The sequence below is a fragment of the Accipiter gentilis genome, chromosome 19, assembly GCF_929443795.1.
Source record: "Accipiter gentilis chromosome 19, bAccGen1.1, whole genome shotgun sequence".
Taxonomy (NCBI): domain Eukaryota; kingdom Metazoa; phylum Chordata; class Aves; order Accipitriformes; family Accipitridae; genus Astur; species Astur gentilis.
The window spans coordinates 21,868,827-21,893,293 of record NC_064898.1 but is presented as its reverse complement, the minus strand read 5'-3'; the positions used below and the strand labels follow the sequence as shown (position 1 = coordinate 21,893,293).

The window sequence follows — 24,467 nt, the reverse complement described above, 5'->3', positions numbered from 1 at the left end:
CATACTTGCACCGCCAGACTATAAAGCAATATAATCCAGTTGCTTGACTCTATAGGGAAATTGCTCAGAGAGGGTTCAAACCAGCAGTGTGCTGAGGTAGGCAGCTCCTTTAATCACTTGAGTGGATAGGGGCTAGCAGTACACCCCGCTGCACTGTGTTTTTCAGGCATTTGATGGATTGATGTTTCTCAGTTCCAGCTCATGGACTTCAGTTCTATTAAAATGGCTTTTATTACCACACACTTACATGCAACTTGGATGATGCTCATATTTCTTTAACTTTGAATTTCCAGTGAACACGTGTAAGGTGTTTGGTTTTTTTTCCTGTTGAAACTGCAAGTTTCTTGGAGTTGTGTGCCAGTTCAATACATAACTCCAGCTCAACCAAGGCTACACTTGGATTATAGTTGTGGGGATGCATGGACACATTCCTGTATCTTGTAGCCTAACTAGTGCCCTATATTTGTCTTGCAGAACAGAAACACGGTAAAGAAGAGGTATTTCATAATGCTGGGAATTTAAAGGTGGCTCCTATAAGTTTTGTCCCAACTGGAGTAGTGAACCCTGACTCCCATTATTTAAGTAGGAGTTGGAAGCATTGGCTGTAGTGCCAGAAAGTGGACTGATCAGCCCTCTGTTTTACAACATGTTGCTCATTTCTGAGAGGTTTTGCCAGTAACAAAATTATCAAATCCAGATGCCTCATTTGCTGAAGACCTAGCTTTCTCCATGTAAAAGCCTCACACTGGCCTTAATGCTAATCCTATAGAAATCAAGGGGATTTGGGACACTTCCCTAAATATGTTTTGCTACAGGCTGTTGCTTCTGGCTTGTGCAGGCTGCCCGTGGCTTGTACCCTAATTAGCATGTTTCAGATTTCTTTTTAACTCCCTCTCACCCACACAGGCATTTATGGTAAAAGGCTAAAGAGTGACTTGAAGAGGCGAAGTTTTTTTTTTTCCAAGGTACAAGTTTATGTTGTCTTGCCATATGTCCTACACATGGTGGTATGCATTATGGGCATAAGCAGAGAGAAGCCTAGAGCTGGGCTTTACATTTACATCACCAGGAAATGTAAATGCCCTTTGGGGAGCGGTGGAAAGGAGAGGCCTTTCTTTGACTGAAAAGCTGTTCAGCATAAGCCACATTCTAATTCTGCAACTAAATAAAAAGCTAAACTAATCACTGTGCAGAACTAATCTCTCTTTCAAGTAAACCATTTCATGGGGCTTGCACTTCACTCAAAGAAAGCCAGTGTAGCCGAAAGGAGGCTTTTGTTGTGCTGAAAACGTTACCACCTCACAAGTACGGATCCCCATTCCCTCGACATTTGAGGACGAGGAGTCACCTCATTCTTTGTGGTAACTCAGTTGGGTTACAGCAGGGACACATCCAAACTCATTTAATTGTTTACTACATGGCAATGTAAGTGAGACTCAGTCTGAGATTAAGGCTCCTATCTTTACATGTCTGCTTGCGAGCCCAGTTTCTGAGGCGCTGTAGTCAGTGGAGCCCAGAGAACAAACAGTTTGACTCGCCTGCAACTCAAGGAGACAGCTGCTGGGCAGGAATATCTAAGTTCACTTGAAAAATGAAAAATATTTGCACTGAAGTATGGGATAGGATTAGACACTGTATAGATACGGGTTGTTTAAAATGTTTAATCTTTTTAAAAAGCTTTATTCCAAACAGCTGATTAACGCATCAAGGGTTTAAATCAGATTATTCAATGCTTTTACAAGTTTCTAAATAGGAAATGCATAGGTCAGAAGCCTACTTGCGCCCGTGGGAAGTAACTGCATTGTGTACTTCTGATAAGGTGTCCAGGATGTGCAATGAGAGTGGAAAAAAACCCCCACTGAATCAATGCACACGTTCATAGAGAGTAGCCACAAACCAAAGGTACAGGGTTACACAACATATTTGGCCAATTAAAAAAAAAAATTAAAAAAAATAATTAAGACTTTGATGATTTTTATGCTCTGGTTTTGGTTTTTCTTTTCAATCAATTTTTGGTTATTTCAATATATTTAATTAAGTGTTTTATGGAGACAAATAAAATGCATTCAAACATTCAATTTCTAGCAATACTTGGATTATGCTTGGATAAATTAGATTCTGCTTTAGTAGAATATTAAGTATTTTTTAACAAGTCTACATTTTATTGCAGCCTGCATTTACCCATTCAGTGTCTGATCAAGAGGGAATTCCACATTTGACAGACTGCAAGTGGGTACCACAAAAACTAAATATTAACTCATACCCTTTATTAGATATATGTGCAGCTAATTGGATTGGGGAGTCTAAAAAGTGCATAAGAGTTCTTACAGTGGTAAGTAAAGCAACCTTTCAATTAGCCATCTGCACACAGACATACCTCTCCCTAAACTTACATGTGTAAATCATGATTAGGGCACTCAAAAATAGTTTCCACAAAGCCCAGTGCCACACACTCCTTGAAGAACAAAGCAGATATTTAATGAGATAAGAATGTTACATTTCTATGTTAACAGCACAGTTTGTCTATTTTTAACCAACCTTTTCTTTACATAAGGCCTTGATCATCTGAGCCGTGATGTGCCCCTCTGATTTACCAATAATACCATCTTCTTTGTGGCTCCTGCTTGGCATTCCTTCTGGTTCTTCATGAATAGGCATCGTTCTTCCAACCACACACATCAGCTTTGTCTCCAGAGGACCCAGTTTTAAGTATTCCTTGAGAAGAAAGTATATTTTTATTCTGCAATTACATCAAGAAGCAGCCATTCTTAAAAAAAAACCCAGCAACTTTCCTTTTAAAAGCAACTGTAAAGATGCTGCCCTGGGGTTGCTATGTTTGGTAATGTCAGTGTTAATGGGCTTGGTTTACAAGCTAGCTCATCTTAGGAGGCTGCAGCCCTGCTGCCCTCTTCTTTTCCTGTGTGTTTTTACCAATAACACTTTCTCTGCAAACCAAATTCTGCTACCAAGTTCAGTTCTGTGAGAATTAAGCTAATCCAACAGCTTACTACTGCCAAAAGAGAGACCTCCAAGTCCAGCCATGTGCTTCTACCATGCCTGTGCTGGCTCTGGCCTTCTCCAAGCCTCTGAGTCAATTTGGTTGACTAACCCAACAGAAAACTAATTCAGGAAGAGAAAAAAAGGCAAGCTTTTCTGCTGGGTTAGCGAGTGAATCAGCTACAGAAAAGGCCTATGTGCACTACAGGTTCCCTAAGGGCAGAAACCGGACCATACAGCCAAAGCCAGGGAGAGGGAAGAAGAAATCCTACAGTGCAAGCTCTTGAATCACCTCTATTTAATAAATGCTTTCATAACAGTTGCCAATGCAGGTCCACTGTTCGCAATTATACCTTTGTTGTTACAAAGTATAAGAACATCAGCAGCACCTATGGCCCTCAGTAGGGTGGGCTCTGCAGTGCTAACAGCAGGAAGAAAGAACAGAAGCTAGTATTCCTCTCCCAGGGCAACAACTGCAAGGAAACAAACACCCTGACAGATTTTTTTTTTTGTGTTAAATGTTCAGCTTTTCTCTGTAATGACTCTTCAGGACAGAGCCACTCCTTAACTTAGTCTGATCAAGGCAACAGGATGATTTCTCTGAACACAAGTTGCAGGGTATTAATCAAACTAATGCCAAATTTCTAGAAAAAGACTTGTTGTTGGGGTTTTGGGGGGATTTTAAGTTTTTTTTAAAAACTCATTATTGAGCAAGTTTGAATACAATATTCAAGAGTAAAGAAATGTTATGGCGAACTATCTTTACACAGCAAGCCCTGCAGTCTGCACCACATGTACATCATCTTTAACTTCCAGTAGGAATCGATGATGTAGAGTAATATATTTTCTGAGAGTAATTATTTAGAAATGTATTTAAGTTTTCCTAACTCTAAAGTGTAGTATCAAAGACACCCAGGAAATATCTTTTTGCAACCTAGGACCGAAGATCTCCTGAAGCAGGTGCCACCACCTCTTTCAAGAACCACACAAACTCTGCCTGTTTACACATAACCTGCACCTTTTCATTTTCTCATCCCCTGTATTTTGCACCCAGGAAGACACTCATCCTGGCTTTCCTTTGAAGGATTAAATGACTTGTTGATCCTTTAATGCTACTATGCAACATAAGTTCTAAAAGGACCAGCATGCAAGCAAACAAGAATCTGTGCAATACCACAGAAAACTGTCACCTGGTGACATTCAGAATTCTTTCTAGGAACAATTTGACACTCATTTATGCTGATTCCTCAGACACCTTTCAATTGCTAAAACAATGTATCTCGTGCTATCAGAGATGCACTAAGACATCCAAAACATCTACGTGGGCTGACCTGTATGACCGAACCTATGGTCTTTTGGTCCAGCATCTGAAGGACAGGGAGTGTCCTCACCATCTCCAGATGCATACGATTAAGCATCTGAATTGTACACTAGGTAAAAGACACTGGAGTTTTTTCTGCCATAACACCACTGGGAATAGCACGCTCCTGGCAGTAGTTCATGCTCCACACTGAAATATGTTTGTGTCAGTGAAAGACTCAATTACTTTAACTCATACCTGGAAATCTTTTTCATCTTCATACAACAAGCTATCAAGAGCTGGAGTGAAAGACTTTTCCTGCAGCTCCTCATCACTGTCTTGAGGCTTCTTATTCTCTGTTTTAGACTGAATCTTTGCAAAGGTCTTGTTTTTCTGACAGGGGACTGTGGCACTCCTGAGGCTTTCATCTCCATCTGCTTTCGCTTTTTAAAGAGATGAACAATGATGTGTATGTAAATGTTAAGCTTTATTAAGATCAGAATTAGTATTCGGTATGAGTATTGCCTGCAATCTTTAATGTGGCTTGGCTAGTGTGACGTAATGAACAGCTTGGTAAGATTTTTAATTGGCAATCTGAGCCAAATGTTGATTTTGCTCACTGATTTTTCTGTTTATTTCTGTTTACAATTTCTGATCAAGGTCAGGGACTGAAATTGACTGGAAGTTAGAAGTAATGAGTCTGTGGAACTGGGCAGGGAAAAACCCTAACTTTTATCAGTTCAACTTAAATCCTATATGGCATGAATAGTTAAAAAATCAGGAAAGATAGCAAAACCAGGTAAAAACCTTTTCTATATCAATGTGTGTATATGTACATGTACACAAGTTGCTGAAACACAGCTAGTCCACTTATAAGTCCCCTGAAGAGCTCACATTTGCAGTTGACTCCCAGGATGATAGACAATTCTGGACATGGACTGCCAAGTTACATTTTTGCCTGGGACAGTGACTTGACCCGAGCTTATTGGAACAAAACCTACTCCTCCCAGTAACTATTGTAAAGGTCTAGCAAAGGTAATAGAGCTGAACTGTTCAAAGTAAACATATTTCTAATTCAGAAGCCTTAGTCAACATATTTGCTGAAGCCTGATGGTTCCAGAAAGGCCTACCTATGGCTGGAACTGATCAGAACTTTCAACAGACTTGTTCACGTATTCATAACTGTATGGCTTCAATTTTTGGAACTAACCTCTTCAATTTAGTTTTGTCCTTTTTTTCCCCTCTTTCTTCTACTCACACAAAGTGAGTACATAAAACTGATACTAAGGAATCCATACAAACCACCCCGAATGGATAAGCACCCTCATACAGTCCTAATGGTATATCCTTTTCCTGGGCACACCTACCAGAATTGATGGAGATTCAGCCCCAAATTCAGTACTGCTTACCAAGATTTTCAGTTCTGGCTAAGCTCCATGTAGTTTCATCTGCTCTTGCTAGGGATTTATTTAGAATTTAATTCTGGTGTATCTTTGTGAGCTGAATGACTGTAAAGTGCACGTACACTTCAAGTGAAAGCCGCTTTAGAGTTCAAGAGTGTCCTCTCAGGGACAAGATATAATGAAGTTATGATGATATGAATCTGTAAGGATCTGATTAAGATATGAATCATATCTTCATAAAAGATGGCCGATCCTGTTAACCACATTCCAGACTAGCTCTATATGAGTAATTACATTCAACAATCTAAACACCAATTTCAATTTTAAAACTGTATTACAGGTAGAGTGTGGGTTTGTCTTTGTAAGACAAACTACAGGCTATCATTGCTGTGGTGGCTGCAATTAAGTGGGAAATTAAGGGTTCACCATGTCAAACAGGCAGTTTGACGAAAAACTTAAGAAATAGAAAGTATGTAAATGTTCAATAACTTATCAGTTCTTATAAGCTCCTGGCACGTGCATTACCTGCATACTCTCTATGCTCTACTTCTTTCATTTCATCCTTAGGAAATTCATCTTGCAAGCCAGCTGCCTGGGTTAGAAACAAATGCCTATGAAATTAAAAAGATAAAGTGAAACTCATATTAGAGGTCTGAATTTTCTCTCTAAATTGTCCTGTGCAATGTTTTGGGGTGAGGGGGAGGGCACCCTTTCTGAAAGCCATTTGCTGCTTAAACACAAATGCAGAATAGCGCAATGGTTTAAGAATGCAATGGAGGCAGCCAGGTAGCTTAGTGGCTAATAAGCTGCTCTTTTTTTATTCTTAGTGCCTAAGTTCAACTATGTCCATGAGACTAAAAGAAAACAAATGTTACAGTCTCCAGTCAGTCCAAGATTCAAACCACAGCTGGCAGCCCTCACTTAAAAGCAGTCCAAAAGTTTGGAGAGGAGAGAAAAATGGTCAGTACTTGAGACTTGGAACTTTTTTTATGCAATATGGCTGAAATCACTGAGCTGGGACTGGAAAATGAAGATGGATCATTCCCATTGTTACATTGTGCTTTTGATACCATTAGTGTTGACATTTTGCAGCTAAATTAATCTTTCTCTAGGGAACAAGTTAAATAATTTCCATATATAAAAGAAACTAATACTACAGACACCTCTACAGACAGACCTATCCCAAGGCCTCTTCCTTACTCAGTACCAGGTCATCTGTTTCACTTGAGATTGCAAAACCCCATATATTTGCATATTAATCTTCACATCCTTAAACATTTTGCCAACAGTAAAGGAAAAATCTATTACTCAGCACTTGGTCTGAGAAGCTGGGCCTGAGACAATTACAACAGAAAGAAACTATTTCCAAGCCCCAGTGGTATCCCCACTAAAAGAAAGTGTCACTAGGTCTTACAAGATTATTAAAGAACCCAGTTTCTTCCCTGAATTTTGGTATTTAGGAGGTTACAATATCACTGTCATCCTTCAGAGATAGAAGTCCCACATATACTCAGTGAAATCCTGCCTCTCCTCAACGAGGAAACTACCTTGGCTTTATTGTGGGAGAGACCAAATAGGTCTAGAGGCAGGAGAAGGCAATATCTTTGTAAAAAAAAAATTACATTATTTCTGAGTCTGTAAAGGCATCATTTTACCTGGGTACTCTCAGATTCTGAAGTTTGCCATCAATCAGTTTTGTCACTAAACCAATATTTTCTTCTTCCAGGAGCTGAATAGAGGCTTTCAAATCACTTATTTCCTTTTGGTACATCTTAACCTTTTGACAATTAAAAACAAACAAACAAACAAAAAATCCCCATCATCTTAGAAAGACTATACCCATCCATTTTGGAAACCTTTCATAGTAACTATCTTAATAGCACATACCTAGAAAGAATGCAGCTGTTATCAGCAAGACTATGCACTAGGTGGAGAAACACTGACACTTTTTTTATTTCAGACAAAGGGAAGGCCTCTCTAGTTCTTTCGCACCTTTTTTAGAACCCTTTACTGGCACAACTCTGTCAATCACAGACACACATTTGGACTATGCAGCCCTGATGGCAAAACCTTCTCATGTAGCCAAACGGGTCCTGTAGACAGAAGCTCTGGATTTTTCTTTTTTGCTATCACATCAGAGCTTTGAGAGAGAAAAACCTTCTTTGTAGAAGTCTCTTGTTCAGCAAGCATTGCTTTTCTAATTCCTGCCTATACACAAAACATTCTTACCCAGAATTAGTGAAGTTTTTAATCCAAATTAGCCACGACATTGGTTAAATGTTGTGATTTTACTTTCTTTTGGACTGGTAATTGCCCCATATAACCATGAAGTTATATTAACCAAATGATACCGGTTATTCAGCTCACACAATGCCTCTCACTTTTCCTGAAGTACAAACAAGTTCTTACCCCTTCACTGGGAAGTGGAATATACTATGGGATGGATACCTTCCCAGAAATCTTAGCCATAGGCACATGTTTAAAAGCAGTATCTAGTGGTCTAAATGCATCTGTTCTCACCAGAGCCAAATTAACCCAGCTGTAATCATCCAAATTTGCACTTAAAAACTAGTTCCCATTTCTCCCAGGGATTAAAAAAAGGTGAAAATGACAGGACATTAACCAGTAACAGGATGTGGCTTGGCACAGTGAGGTGATGCAGCTTTGCACCATCTTGGTGTGACACAGTAACTGTGGAAAAATGTGAATGAAGTCTCCAAACCTGTTCAGATTTGGAGGTAACTAGTTTAGGGCTGTTTTGGTAAGTAATTTTTAAGTTCAGTGGTCAAACTGAAAAAGTGATAAATTTTGAACTTGGACAAACCTGAAATTTTTGGTTTATCTCCCCCACCCCCAAAAAAATACTGGAAGAGTCTGTCAGCTACATATAAACATTAGCCTGAAAGAAAATATTTCATCTGTAGAAGAAAAGCAGAGAGAATGAATGGGTGAATTCACAGGACTGGAGAAGTTAGTGATAATTTTGTTTTCCACAGTAATTCAAAGCACTAATTCATAACATAGGAAACTAATTCATAACATAGGAAATGTCTAGTTGAGAGGAAAGAAACCCAAATCCCTCAACTCCAAGGTGAGGGCCTGTCAGGACATAAGTGTACTCCAAAGCGGATCTCCCTTGTTGACACAGCCTCGTGTGTGTAAAATTACTAAGTGTTCAATGAGACAGGGAGATGGGAAAGGAATTCATACTCATTCAGTGATAGGATGTATAGATTTGAGCTCCTGTTTGTTTATACAGATTAAAACATTAATTGTTTTATATTGACCCCTACCTCATTGCCTCAGAAGCTGTGGTTTGGACACCCTCCCTGGAAAGTTAAAGATGTAGGCTCAGAGCTCATTAAGGGGAAGAAGGAAAGCCATATCATAGAATCATTTAGGTTGGAAAAGACCTTCAGGATCATCAGGTCCAACCATTAACCATGCCCACTAAACCATGTCCATGCATACTGGCAAGTATCTTAGAATAGTAGGTAAAACGGAGAAACCTCTGCCAGGTTTGTTGATGTGGCACTGAAAAATAGTAAGTTCATGTATTAATTTCCCCAAAAGTTTTGCTCAGTTCTAAACTGTGAGGTTGTAAAGGTGGGGAAGGGTATTTCCTCCCTCCAATCTCTTCCTTAGATTTGATCGCAACAAAGAACCTGTATTGATTGGAACAAACACAATCAAACTTTCACCCTGGAAAAATCAGTTTCCAAATTTGGCTCACAAAAAAGTCTTTACTTGACAAGAAAAGTTACAACTATCTAATATAAAGCTCTAAATTGCCATTATAGGACAGTATAAAAGCTATCAAGTAATCAATTACAACTAAATATGATTTTAATTTTCCTCTCTTCAGTGTACTAATCTCCAGGGTTTCTTTATTATCTCCCATTCAAAGCTGTCTCAAGCCCTTTCTCCAAAAATGTTTCAAACACCCACACCCATTTTCTTTCAATATGGCAGCACTAGAACTTTAATGCAATTCAAAACTACACTTTTCAGATACTTACATGGTTGAGCCTTTACACTGTATAGTATCCCAATCTCCATAGATGTAAATACTTAATTGTATGGAATGTTGTAGTCCTCCATATAACTGCTTGGCCAGGAAAAAAGGTCCTTCATTTGTGAAAGCAGACGTTGACCTTTTACCTTTATTCATCACATACACTGTTTGCTACTCAGGATTACAGATTAATTACAGGAAAATTGCTCTCCTTTTCCTATGAAAATCTTCAGAGGCCCTTCACTGGAAACAGTTATGACTGCAGGCCATGGTATTTCAAACCTGAACTACCATGATAAACTGTAAGCAAGTGATCCTCTTACCTCTTCTTTTAGCCATTCATTCTCTTCAATTTCTCTGCGACAGTTTTTGTCTAAGTATTTTACAGCATTCTGAGAAAACATAATTTAAGATCATCTCATCTTAAAGCAGGACTTTGACAGTGCTGCATACTATAAAGAACAACCTTCTGCTGTTTAGCAGGAAATAATTAAGAAATATCCACACAACAGACTGTAGCATCCCAAGGGATTACAAGGGGATTTAGTCCACAAGGCCAGCTGTTTCTTCTCCATCATCCTGCCTAGTGCAGTTTACATGTCAAACAATTTAGCAATATTTTATAATTTCACATATTAAAATAAGACATTTCCTTTTTGCCTATCAAGTTCTGCTATGTTCTCACTACTGCTCAAATCTTCCTGTTTTCAGAAAAATCAAACCTTTAGCTATTAAAAAATCCAAGCAAAATTACAAATGAGGCAGTACTTACTGATCTATGACAAGTGACTTAAACATGTAGAGGTCTGTGCTAATGAGCCAAGGCTACAATTTAATTATTGATGTCAGTAAGTAGAAAGGAACAAGTGGGAGGGTAAGAAGCTGTCACCATAAATACTTTGTAAATCGTTTGCAAAAGCTGGCAGAGATAACAAAAAAAAAAAAAACAAAAAAAAAAACAACAAAAAATCTATGTATCAATAAGCCTAAAACTTACTGTAGACTGCACTATTTTGGCATTTTAAAAATGTACTTTACAAGTACAAAACGACTTTCCCCCTCCCCCCAAATGATGTATATTTCCATGAAGACAATCTCTTAGTGTGTTATTGTTTTTTGAAGTCTATGCAAATGTCAAAATCAAGGTCACAGCAAAAGTGACATGTTCTTGAACAAGTCATATCAGTGCATGGTACCCCAGTTTCCCATACATAATTTGTAAAATACCCTCACATCTACTCATTGTTAGTCTGATGTAAAAAACCAAAAGTATGTGTGTGTATAACAATAACCAATGCAATGTACAGTAAGATTTACAGTTTATTTTACTTTCAATTTATTAGAAAAGATCCAAGTCTTAATTCAAGTTAAAATAATTATTAAAGCAGAGTACATGAATTCTAACTACAATGCAGTTAGGACTTTTAAAAAAACAGAAGGAATACCTCAGGGGCCTGTTCCTTACTTAACTTCACGTGCTTCTCAACCAGTCTGTCATTTTCTTCTTTCACTGCTTTCAAAGCATTTGTATAATATTCTTCAAAACAAAAGAAGAAAATCAGAAATCATTATTTGACATCAATTTCTTCCGACAACAAATAGATAATTGGCATGTTGTTCCTAAACTGGAACTTATCAGCCAGCGTCACATGCATAGATGTTCCACAGAAAAGGATTCAAACATCCTTCTCCATAGAAATTGTCCTCATAAATCCAAAGGACAGTAGTGTTAACTACAAAACTAGAAATCTGTAGTGGCTTACACATTTCTGTTGGCAACAACAACAGCTGAGCAACTCACTGCTAACTGAGCAGTGAGCTGAGCAATTCTCTGCTAAAATGTTGGTATCTTAACATTAAATTTGCCTCTATCAATAGCAGAGCTCCTGGAGTCATGCAAGAGATTTGCTTAGAAAACTTATTTTTTTAGATATAGAAGCATATTGGATCATCTTATGCCCATAGTATTTTTTTCAGACAGTTATTATACAGAGCCTAATAAGTTTTCTGACTTACCTAAGCTTTCCAGGGGGTTCTAATTTGACAACAGGACAAAATGGAGAATGTGACGATTGCCTCAATGATTTGCTTTCATCATTACTTGTGGTCATTATTTAAGAAGTTTGTCTTATGTCGAAAATAATTTGTTTGGCTTCAAGTTCTAGTCACTTGCTACTTAATTATTTCATCCTTCCCCTCAGTTGTTTTTGTGCCATTCTAAGTAGTCCACTGCCACCTGGTATTTTCTCCTTTTGAAGGAATGAATTAGATTGTAGTAATTTTCTTTGAATGAAGGCGCTTCATACTTGTTCCAGAGGCGTGAAATTCAGCTTAGCTCTGCACTCAAGTTGCAGACAGCCTATTGCTGATCTGGCTGTAAATGAGTATCTGGTCATGGACCCACTGGGGAGTCAAAGGCAGTCAAATATGAAAGGTGCATTAGTTGTGCATGAGTTCTTAATTTAACACTGTGGAAGCTGGCCTGCCTTAATCAATCCACCATCTAGACTTGGTAGAATGAAATGGAAGTACTTACAGACTGTAATTAATTCATCTTTTCATTCTTTCAGACACCTAAACAACCTGAGTTGTACTGGGAGAATGAAGAAAAGGAAGAACTGTTCAGACATATTTACTGTTTCTAAGGAGGTTATTTTCCCTAACTCTCTCACTGCAACACTTTCCCCTACACCTCGTGTATGGCACTCTCTTGCTTCCTCTCCACTCCAGCAATTTTGTTTAAAATGTCATCTCCACACCACATGAACTATGCCAGCGTCAAGCCCTTCAGTGTTACCTACAGAGACAAAAACCTCTTTACCTATGCTTATTCCCTAACCTTTTACACACTTGAGGAGTGAACAAGCTCAATTTGCTGCCGCATCACTCTGGAAGCTTGTTAGATTTTTTTTTTAATTTTTTTTTGGTAGGCTAGAAGACTGTACTCCCCAGACACTTTGTAAGTTTGATTTTAGAAAGTTGAGTAAAAGATATGCTAGCATCCAGTACTGGCAGCATCATTTTGCAGTATGTTAATTAGGCAACTGCTATATGTACCTCTGTAACAGTCTTTCTATAAATACACTTCCGTTTGACTGCAAATTTTTAGCTCTGTACCCTGTGACATGCAGGAGGTCAAACTGAATGTTCCTACTGGCTCATTCTGGCATTCTATATAAAAGCCCATTCTCTTTTTCATTTCATATTTCAGTAGCTGTATAACAAAATTTTGAATTGATTAAGAACATGGAAAATGCATAATGAAAAATATCAACCTCTCCTGAATACAGAGATGGATATCTGACAAGCCAACTGGCAACGTAAAAAAACACAGTTCAGATCTTAATTGTGATAAAATATGTTTCAAGAGAGAAAAAGATAGCTAGCTGGCTCTTATCCACGGTAGTTGATGCCTGGTAATGGTTGGCACAGAATATACAGAGACCCTTAGAGCAATGTCACTGCCTGTTACTACCAGCTGCTTGGCTGTGGTCATGCATACTGAGAGGGACATAAAGGAAGAAAACCAGGACACCCTTCTCCCATTAGGAGCATGGGTTATGTAACAGCAAAGTATTCAAATGATTTTAAAATAATGCAGTAGTAAAGAAATCTTTGTAAAGCACTCAGTGCCAGAATACATAAGCTCTCAAATTAATTCCCCTGTTGTGTCAGTTCCAGTTCCCAGTATTTATCTATGTCTGTACTGGCAATTTTGCAGTACCTCATACACGAGACTATGCAACTAGGAAGCAAAGTTCAGACCACTGGCTAAACAGCTCCCTCTAGTTCTGCATTTGAACCAGTATGCTCAGTTCAAAAGACTGTTCCAATAATGAGCTCATACTACTTTCCTGTCAAAGGAATTTTCAACATGTGAAGTGTTTGTAATATGATGAGAAGCAACAACAGCAGAGTCAACATTTTCAAGTGTGACTGCTAATGGAGTCTTGTGTGTAGGTGACCTAAATATATGAAGATTTATTTTTAGAAAACCACTGTCCTTCACAGTAACATTTTTTTTTAAATGGGTTGCCTGTATTTTACAAGAAAGCAATCAGAACACAAGCTTATCAGTTTCTTTAAGTGTTCATAATTTCTGTAACTTTATCAATTCCTTTAATAAAGGGACTTTCACAGAGAGAGCAAGTTCTTCAATTTTATGGGATCATGCAGCCTAGTTTAGGTGCACCATCTTGGAAAAGTTGATATAAGTTACTTGATATCAAACAAAATTTATAATTTTATTAGTTTCCAGAAGTAATACAGAATGAGCTTGTAAGACTTGCATTACACTAGCTGTAAGCTGACCTGTAGCCCTGTGAAGGTCATCTTTGACTTCCTTGATGTTTTTTTCCAGATTCATAATCTTGTTGGCCTGTACTTTACTTCCTACATTTTTGTACTCCAACCAATAATCCCTCTCATCCCGCTTTACTGAAAGTCTTTTGTCAGTTTCTTCAATCTGGGAGTGCAGATCTATTAAAGTAAGAACATCAGAAAACAAATTCATTACCAATTTCTTGAACTGATAGTTCATAATTCTTACAGCTTCATTGAATACTTTAATAAAGGCATTTTAACTAGGATTGGAGAAAGAAGGGTGATTCTTCTACACTACAATACGTTACAACATGGTGCCCCACATAGTGTCAAGGGCCACCACCATCATTGCTGAAAACAGCTTGACCTTATTCTGCCAAGGAGAGACAACAGTTGAAATGTTGTCAGGAAGTTGAAATGTTCTAACCAAAGACATGTGTCTCCCATGGAGAACCTCAGGGATGGCAGCCAGAACTTTCAACAATAAAACTGGGCATTTTTGCTGCCATCAGTAATTTTTTTTTTAATCTTCCAGTGGAGCCAGTGCATAGGGCTTTCATGAAGTTCAACTTAACAGAAAATATGAAGCCTTTGTACTTGCACAGTAATACATATCACTTGGAAGGAACAAAACAGAGTCTTATAGAAAGAGACCCTGTATATTAAAGACCCACATCTAATGAATTTTAACTCAATTAACAGGTTTACTTATAAGCCTTCCACAACCTCATACTAGGCTTAGCTTAATTTTGGGGAATAAAAGTATTACGCTTTTGATGGAACAAAGAAGTTTAATCTCTATTTAAAATGAAAAAAAAGTACTCAATCCCAACTGTGTAAACTGCAAACCACACTTCCATGAATCACAACATACCTTTCAGCAGTTGTTCTTTGTCCTTAGCATACTGCCATATTGCTTTCAGTGATTCTTCCACATCATCCCTAGTTACAACCTCCTTCTCATCTTGTTCTTTCTCCTCTTCTTCTATTTGTCTTAGTATGCGCCTGATATGTGCCTGCTGTTCTTCCTTCAGAAGGTCATTCTATGAAAGAACAGAAGATAAGGCATGTATTAAAACATTTTCAAACTAGTTTTCGAAGTTACAAACTTAAGTAGTGAAGAAAAGTAAAATATGACCTAGTGCCAGGATGCACCACAAAAACACTAGTTAAACAGCTATTCTTCATATTTGAAAAGGATGGAGTGGAAGGGAGAGTTCGCAAGTCTCAGAAGTTTCTCAGTAACTTCAAGACCATTACAAGAAAATGGGAGACAAATGACTGCTGTCATTTGAATGACAGCAGTGAATGAATGAATAGTCCTCCATTGCCTGGAAAGAAACTCCCTTGCAGGTCAATTTAATAACAATATTTATTTGTAGGAGTTCTTGACATCAACATTTTTCCTGACAATGTACCACCTTTATGTAGAAATGTTGTCAGACAATCAATTCACTTGCATATAACCACAGTAGAGAGTTTTGTCAGAGCTGGAATTAGTTATACCTACTGACTCCACAACTGTGATTATATCCCCTTGCCATGACCCTTTCAAGTGACACTCAAAATATCTGAAATTACTAATTGTGTATCTTTTTTGTGTGAAATTTCATGTAATTTGCTCCCAAAGGATACCATAAAGTAGCAAATAACCATACCAGCCAAACTGTAACAGAAACTATGCAGTAGAGAAAGTCTCAAACATTCCCTGCTTCTAGAAGGATTAACTCTAAACCACTCAGAAACATTAAGTGGGAAACAAAGAATGGAGTTCAAAGAACTGTCAAAACATGGGTAAATTAAACAAATAGCACTTCAAGTATGCCCTGAAGTACCTTGCACAGTCCAAAATATGAAGGAGTCCTTGAGTGACCATGAACTAGCAGCAAATTGGGGGAATAACCATAAGACTTCAGATGTCTGCAAAGAGAAGAGCCAAATGCCACTTCCATTGATAGTTAAGGCCACAAATGAAACACCATCCAGGCTTCAAGACTGAAAGGAACACCAAGGAAAGCTAAACATGATCCAGTTCAATAGGGTTTTGAGCAATTTGAATTCATTTCATTAGTCGACTATATATATCCACTTTCAAAGTTCACTGCTCTCAGTCATGAGATGCCATTTTACGGTTCTTTATATACAGTTCATATATACGGTTCTTTAAAGTGTCACTTAGGTGTGATCAGTAGTTACATAACCTTGTTCTAAAAATAACCCAACACAACTCTTAATCCACAAGAAGGTGAGTCTTCACCAAGCAGTGCTAAAAACTGCACCTAGACAATTGTGTGATGCTCTTTTTTCTTTGGTCAGTTTTCACTGTAACTAAGTTTGCAAGAATAACTAAACTCTCACAGAAACCTGTGCAATTCCATTACCTCAGAAGCGAATCGAAGGTGGTCGGCAAGTCTCAATACTTGGTTAGATCTGCTAATCTACTCACTACTACTAACAAAAATGAAGTTAATACCGTTTATTCTTTGTGCACTGAAATATTGAGGAATATTTGCAAGATTGTTTAGAAAGGTGTATCTGAATGTACTGTGGTAAAGTTACCTACTGAAAGGGGGCTTGCTGTCCTATGTTTGCTGCAGAGTGAGATTAAATACTTAGGCAGTTACTAAGGATCTCCTGTGCACTGAAAAACACCTTCACTGAACTCACTTCACCTTACTGCTGTGTCCTATTCTGCAATGTTCTACTCCTGCAGCTCCTTTTTTTGCACAGTTTTATTTAGGACATTTATGCTTTATGTCACATTTAATTCAGATAACACTTAAACTTTTAGCACATAAAGCGACTCACTAACTCTAGTTTCATTGACCGTAAGGAATTCACTTCAATGACTAGTTTTAGTGAAAGTAGCTTAAGGATTAAAAGAATAAAATTGAATCTGAGAGTTAAAATATCACACATAAAATGTGTTGGGAGAAGGATGCATGGTCACTCACTCTTTCATTATATTCTTTGTTCTTTTTTTCCACTTTTTTCAGATCCAACAAAACCCGATCAATTGCTGCTTCTTTTGTCTCAATTCTGTTGAGAAAGAGTAAAGAGACATTCTTACAAAAACAGGAGAGGAATGCTATTTAACCTAGATTAGATGTAAATACTACTGAAATGTTTGTTTTCATATCATATGCCTGGCTGATTTTGGTAGATACCACTGTCCGCTTACTACACATAAAAAAATTATTTCCCTTATACATCTGGACCTTTGTTTTAGTTTGGATCTCATACTCCTACTGAGAAAACAGACTCCCTGATTAAACTGTTCCTTTGTAACCACTAGAGAGGATTAAGCTGGTTTATTCTTTCTGGATGTGGTTTAGCTGACCTGTTGCAGAGGTCTCTTTTAGGACAAGATTATTTGTGCTCCAGAAATATTACTCACCACTCACTATAGAGGAAGCTTAGGCAACACACTCAGACATAGGTCAGATAAATCCCAAACTGGAAAATTAAATGGGATTCAATTCTTCTGAAAATGTGGTTTGTTGAGTTCCATTAACTGCATTTGTACACCAAGAACTCGTTAGCCTTTAAGAAGTGCTAAGGGAATGGGGACTGCAGCCCGAGTAGTATCCTCTGAGTACATTTACACATTTTTGTCAAAGAACTAGCTCACTGCTTTCACAATTTTCATAGACTACTTGTCATCCTCTTTGCCATAGCTGTAAAATCAGTATTTTTTTTTCTGGTGTTCTCTCTTCAGGAATGAGAAACATTGGTTTGCAAATGCTGCCTATTTGCAAAATTCTCTGTAATCTTTCCCTCTGCTCCTGGAATTCATTCATCATATAGCACAGTAGAGGCAAGTATTACAATTATTACAATATCTTTTACTGTTTGAACAGCTATTGTTCCTTGAGGTTTTGTTTTGGAGTTGTGGGGTTTTGTTTGGGGGTTTTTTTGCCCCTCCCTATTGCATTAAGTTGTTTTAAAAGAAGATAATTTTTTCCTGGCTAAGTTTGGATCACTCAATCATAGAAATTGCAGGTTACTAGATTTGCATTCTCTGGTGTCAGTGTACTCCAAAGTATTCTTCAGGTTTTCCATTAAGTACAAGGATATTAGTTAGAGAGACTAGAACAGAGATATGGGGGTATGGTAGCTTGGCCACACATTGTGACCTCCTAAATTACCTGCCATTTTAAACCATTTCTGTATTTTGAATACTGCTGCTGATCTTAATTTCTGCTACTTTAAGATTTTCCATGAAGTGGCAGTCTATATCCATCACTTTGTTAATGTCAAAAATGTATATGAGTAGAATTTACTCTTTTGTCTGCTACATATTTGAACTTTCCTCTTTGTTTTTCCATGGTATTTGCCAGATTAAAAGTACAAAACAGGGAGACTGATGGTTCCTTTGATACTATGTTTCTCAACTCTGTATAGGTTTCATCTAGAATGATTTAATCATCTAGAAACAACACTCAATATGATGACAGTTTTGTCAGTCATCTATAGGATGTTACTAGGGCAAGTAATTCACAGGACGGTTGTTCGTAACCAACCCTGAAACAGAAAACTGTACAGAAAAATGCAAAATAACACACTTGCTATGAACAGTAATCATTCTTCAACATACAGAAGAAAAAGCAGGAATGGATGTTAAATAAATACTACACACTTGATAAATCCTAAAGTGGAATGTGACAGATAGTCACTTGTATGATTATGCTGCTTTGTTCAATCAAGTGGTACAGAGAAGTTATAGATTACAGAGATGAAGACAGAGAGGGAAAGAGAGAGCAAGAGGGAAAGAGTGGAGAGAAGGAGAAAGATAAAGACTTTTCTTCCCTTTTTCCCCTACTGTTGCTGTAGAAACTAAATATCCAGTACAGCATCCATTTCAGTGGAAGATTCTTCAGACAAATGAGTCATTTGCTTGGATATTTGAATATGTATTACAATAATTTTATCTGAAAGTGGTGCGGTATTTTTCTCAGCCTAGTAATAGAGTTTGCTTATTTCTTAGCAAAATAGATGGGTTGATCTGTTGACTTTTTGGATGGTATTTATTTGTGATATGATTCAGCTAAATCTGGTCTGTTTCACTATGGAAACTTGTACTCTGTTCTTTGTAAAATGAAATAGAAAATCCCACATAAACCCTGTAAATTCCTATAGATGTCACTAGAAATACATGTGGTTGCTCTTCAGTTTGCTTACCTGCTTTTCATTTCTACACCAAGGCACTACTCCTTGCTCCCTAAATGCTGATAATTGTTGAATATTGGATGCTGTTGTGGTTTCTCCCCTTCAATTTCTGCCTCTTTGATAAGTTACAGAGCTTTATTTTTTTCCTTTTAATCATCTACTCAAGAGACTGGAGATCAAATAAAATTTACTATTTTGTAACTACTTCAGATATTCCCCTCTTGGCTCTTATTTTTCTCTGCTTGATTTTAAGAGACCTTTAAGTTATCCTTCTGTTATTTTCAAAATAAAACGCTTTCTTTTGTGCTCTGCTCTTAGCTGCGCCGAGGGAGCAAACAGTAGATCTTGGGGTTCTGGCTAGTTGACCATATACCTCTGTGAACACCAAGGAATCCTAAAAAATACAGTCAAATGTGATCCTGCAACTTGAGAGTATGCTGATCAAAAGCTTGCTACTAGCAGACAAAAAAGGAGGGGTTCTTGTTTTTAATAAAACTCTTTTTCCCAAGTTATAACCCAACAGCTTAAAATTATTTCTGACACACTTAAATGCTTTCTTACAGGTATAGCTTTAAAAGTGTATATTTCCGAAATAGCCTTGAAAACCCAAAAGAACACAACAGAACAGTACACAACTGCCACAGTCAATCAGCTCAGGCTCTGAATTGGATAAGTTGTCTTTGTTATCTGCTTTATCCATTCACATATTCTGTATGAGTGAGAAGTTAAATATATTAAACCTACTGAAATTCTAGTAAGGCTTCTGGGAAAGCTGATTCAGGTTCTGTAAGTTGCTCTTCTGGTTTCTCCTCTTTCTTCTCTTCCATGCTTTTTGTTGTACTTGTGCTAGATCTTAGATCTAAAGGGAGGAAAGGGCAAGCAGAAAAGAAGAAAAAAAAAGAGAAATAAATTATTTACAAGATGTCATATGTTCACTCACCTTTGTCACTTGTGACAAGTTCCTAACAGTTCTGAAAGAAAAAAAAAAAAAAAAAAAAAAAAAAAAAAAAGTTGGTTTTTTGACAACAATAATCCTGCCCACTTAGGCCAGTGTTTTTGGGACATCCTGAAGTGTTGTCCTGATTAAAGATACATTTGTGAACAGTGGCCTCTATCACTAGTTACTGCATCCCTTGCTGCGGGCTGTTTTACATTCTTGCAAATCAAACAAGCAGTTGTTCCTTTTCCAGTCCTTTGCCTCTGTTTCTTTATCAGGCTTGTTTTATCCAGTCCACTTGTTAATATGCATCTCTTTCCCTCTCCTTCTGTTCTCCTAGCACTATGAATATTTCCCTTTCACTGCAACTCTGATATCAGTTTTCATTGTCGGAGCTGGAACAAAACCACTCTCTGAGCAGATATGCATGTCAGCAGTATTCCCTGGGCACGTTGTCACAACTGCCAACCTCAGAATTCAACTGACAATGAATAGTTCTGTAACAGAACTGGTAGCATATATTATATAAAATAAAAAAGTCACAAGAAAAGGGCACTTAAGAAGATTCCTCATTTTTAGCAGTCACATAATCAAATGCCAAAACCACATCAGTTCATGTAACATAGAAGGTTTTATTACCAAATGAGTAGAAACATTTTATGTAACCTGCTTTCATATTATACTGCTTTTCTGAATTCTAACAATTATCATTCTAGTACCTAAAACTGATAACAATTTGTTCTGTGACTAAATATGACAGGCTGGATACTTTTCCTATTAAAATGAGCACAAGGAAACAGAAAAAAAAAAAAAAAAATCAGCAGAAAGCCGCATACAAGCCTGGCAAATCAATGTAAAACCAAGGGAATGAAGTTAAACCAACTATTGACAGATGCACTCTAATCCATACGGCGCATGCTTTCTCGCTCCATTCACCATACCCTGAAGCAAGGCAATGTCAGCTTTCTGTATACAAAATAACCTTCTGCCCTAGAGGAGGAGCTGATGCCTGCTGATGAAATATGAGGGTGCTGAGGGCAAGCAGTGTGCTGTATATTGCAGAAAGGCGTGTAAAAGAAATGCTCACTGTGTGGCAGCTCTGCAAGGTAAGTGAAAGAAAGTGTAAACACACCTTGGAGTTTATGTCCCCGCACAGCTCCTTAGACCTTGGAATATCTTTTTCATAATGTTTTATGTAGAAGAATTTTACTCCCACTCTGTTGGAAATCTGCTCATGAAGATTTTGTCTGTTCTGCTGCTGGAGACAAATTCACACTCATAGGGACAATTGTCTAGAGCTGTAAGTTACAGTCTTTGCAACACTTGATTATTTATGTTGCAGATACAGCTAATTCCATTCACAGAAACCTGGAAAATTCTGAATTTCACCAGAAATATCTTGAACTTCCCTCCGAAATGTCCCATATCAAAGCTTTAATGTTTTTCACACATTAGTAAAATATTTCTATTGTGGAACTTCCGTACAATCATGCCTGTGTCACAGTATCACCACATGACTGCAGTAAACCTTACTGACATTTATTACCCAAGAAAAAAAAACCCACAACTTTTGTATCTGAGCATCCACTTGAGTCTGAAGCCATATTGTCCTTAATATTCACACAAAACCTTTGCAGATACCAATTCAAGTTAAGCTTCTGTTTATTGATATAATATTTTTCATGAAACTTTTAAAAATCCTAAACACATGACTGTTGTAAAATTAAGCTTTTTTAAAAAGTCCAAGTGAATTAAGAAAAAAAAATCTCACCGAGACAGGAAGTTAGGTACTCAGCTCCCCTAGACCCCTTTTGAAATTTCCAGCCTGAATGCACAAGTGCAGGATACATTTTATAAGTATAAAAAAGAATCTGTCATCCTTCTTCAGTGCAGAATTAACTGGACTGGTATTGATTCCACTTTCATTTGAGCATTTATTTTACTGGTTTTCTTCAGAAGTGGAAGATCACTGCAGCAATCCCTAACTTTTTTTTTTTTTTTTTTTTAAATTATTTCTGTCCCTTCCACTAAATGGATAATGAAATCCCCTGCTTAAAACTGGATACAGACTGAAACGTTTTGAGCAACAGTACTTTGAAAGGGTTTTGGGTTGGTTTTTTTTGGAACTCCAGCCCCAGGTGAGCTCCAGTGTTATAAAGACTCCAAGTTGTACAACAAGGTAACCCACCCCACCCACCCCCCCATACTATAATAACAGATTTGCTGGATTTTGCAAACTATAGAAAATACACGCACATGAGAGAGAAGGGAACATATTTAGGTGGACTAAGAATTGACTGCAGACTTTAAACCAGCAGGAAAACATTTGCAGAGGGCAAGAACTGTTTCTTCTCCCAAACAAATACATTGCGAGGCTTAACTCTTGACAGAGCCCCATTATTGCTCTGCCGTTACATCCTCGGCAGAAGGAAGCAGATCCCCGCTGCTGTGACTTTCCAGGCGGCCGCCCTGTTATGGCGGCTCACCCCTCACACGACCTCCACCCCCCTCACCAGCGCTTGCACTCACACCGTCACCCCTGTGCCTCAAGCGGCTGCATTATCAGTATCCTCCGCTCCCTCCGTCCCCCTCGATAATTACCTCAGCACACCTGCCTCCCCAAGGCCGAAACGGCCACCACGACGCCCCCCCCCAGCCGTATTCCCGCTGCACCCACACACGGTCAGTCAGGACCTACCGCCCACCCCGGCGCCATCGCGACGCCGCCGGTCGCCAAGGCGAGGGGAGCCCCCGCCCCGCCCCGCCCCGCTCCTCGGCGCGTTCCGAGGGGCAGCGGCGCCCTCTGGCGGCGCCTGCCGCCGGGGAAAAGCCCGCCAAAAGCGCCGCGCCGTGCCTCAGCGGGGGGGAGCGCCCCGCAGGCCGGGGGTGAGGACGCCATCGCTGGGGGGGGGAAGGATGAGGCGACACGCTCCCGAGCCTCTGCTGTGGGAAGAGTCAGGTGCGGTGTCGGTGTGTTTGCTTCGTGGTTCCTGTACTGGCAGCCCACCTCGAAATGGGGGAAGCGAAGGGGGAATTTAAGTCCTGAGAGGGATTTCCGTGTGGCGAAGGCCAGGGGCTGGCCAGAGTTTCGCCCAAATGGATACCTACGGCGGCAGCCTTAAAACTGTGAAGTAAAGTTGCAGCTGTCTTCAAGAAAAAGCATTTCCAAGCCTGGCAGTGGTAGCTGTTGTTCCACATGAGCCACGTAACCCTGGGAGCCATACTCTACCACATAAATAAATTGTGAATCACTATATTAAATGCTTTTGTCCTCATTCTTGGGTGAAATTCACATTTACCTTCTTATTTCAGAGTTTTTGGCCAGTCCTGTGGGAGCTTATGTTATCCTATCACAAGTCCCGTTTGACATACTACAGCAGTCTCTGTAATTAAGGCATATTCATTAAAGCAAGGACAAAACAATTTTAGCCACATAGGCAGAGATCATAATTTGCAATGCATGGATACTGAAGACAGTAGGATGATGCTATTTATGCTCATTCAGTGGCCCCACATATCTGTTCAGATAAGAAAGAGAAAAAAAACCAAACAAAAGACCCCAAATCATTAAAAACTAGTGACTTCTAATTTCCTTCTCCTATATTGTGGATTGAGTGATACTATTAGGACACAGTAGCCAGCTGACGCATAAGCCAGGCACTGAATAGAAGGCAAGGAAAAAGAAAGAACAGCATCTTAAGTCAGCTGGCAAAGATAAACACAGCCTTCAACTTTGTACTCTGTAGCGCAAGATCTTTAACTTGGATGTATTTAAATACCACTATGTCAAAAAGTAACAGTGCTTAAACCTGACGGTGGGCAACCTTTGCCTTTTTCTATTTGCGTGGGTAGACAATACTTACATCTTTTAGAAACTCTTGTCTTAGATCCAGAAAGAGAAAATATGATAAGTTTGAGTCCCTATTTTGCAGGTTAACAGTGTTGCCAGGATAAGGCAGTGCTTTCAACTCTTCTTTGACCCTCTCTTACCAAGCTTGAACACAGGTGCCAGGAAGATCTGCTCCATAATCTTCCTGGAGCCTGAGATTAGGCTGACTGCTCTGCAGTTCCCTGGATCCTTCTTCTTGCCCTTGATAATGGGTGCGACATTTGCCTTTTAATGGTCATCAGGAACCAATACATACAATATATGCTTTTTAAGACTTACTTTTTAAAGATGTAAAGAAACGCCTTATGTTGGTAAGATGGCAGAGGATTTGCCTCTCCCATGTGACACGACCCAGCTAGGAGGTCAGCAGTACCCCCATACACACACATGCTTGCAGAATAGAGAGCCACTCACCTCCACCCCACACCCCAGCC

The 24,467-nt window shown here is 38.7% G+C and overlaps 1 protein-coding gene across 6 annotated transcripts; it reads right to left on the bottom strand.

Moving 5' to 3' along the window:
* Positions 1–2,208: 2,208 nt before the first annotated feature.
* CCDC83 (coiled-coil domain containing 83) lies at positions 2,209–24,458 on the bottom strand. 6 transcript variants are annotated; one of them, XM_049822867.1, is made up of 13 exons: positions 24,135–24,458; positions 23,444–23,527; positions 21,277–21,399; positions 19,952–20,066; positions 16,993–17,077; positions 14,913–15,081; positions 14,027–14,194; positions 11,161–11,252; positions 10,039–10,107; positions 7,356–7,477; positions 6,226–6,311; positions 4,556–4,740; positions 2,209–2,715 (listed from the first exon to the last, which is right to left on the bottom strand). In XM_049822867.1, the coding sequence occupies exons 4-13, from the start codon at positions 20,032–20,034 to the stop codon at positions 2,530–2,532; spliced, it is 1,245 nt and encodes a 414-aa protein (XP_049678824.1). In that variant the 5' UTR covers positions 20,035–20,066; positions 21,277–21,399; positions 23,444–23,527; positions 24,135–24,458; the 3' UTR covers positions 2,209–2,529. The 6 variants fall into 6 exon arrangements, with proteins under 6 accessions (XP_049678824.1, XP_049678826.1, XP_049678825.1 ...); XM_049822869.1 differs by lacking the exons at positions 21,277–21,399; positions 23,444–23,527; positions 24,135–24,458 and adding an exon at positions 22,843–22,879; XM_049822868.1 differs by lacking the exons at positions 21,277–21,399; positions 23,444–23,527; positions 24,135–24,458 and adding an exon at positions 22,746–22,838.
* Positions 24,459–24,467: the final 9 nt, after the last annotated feature.

Coding starts and splice junctions, on each gene's coding strand:
- CCDC83 (XM_049822867.1), bottom strand. CDS start 20,034: ATGGAAGAGAAGAAAGAGGAGAAACCAGAAGAGCAACTTACAGAACCT. Junction 17,078..19,951: donor GAAGCCTTACTAGAATTTCA/GTAGGTTTAATA, acceptor CTTTCTCAACAG/AATTGAGACAAAAGAAGCAG. Junction 11,253..14,026: donor TGACCTTCACAGGGCTACAG/GTCAGCTTACAG, acceptor TTTGTTTTGAAG/AATATTATACAAATGCTTTG.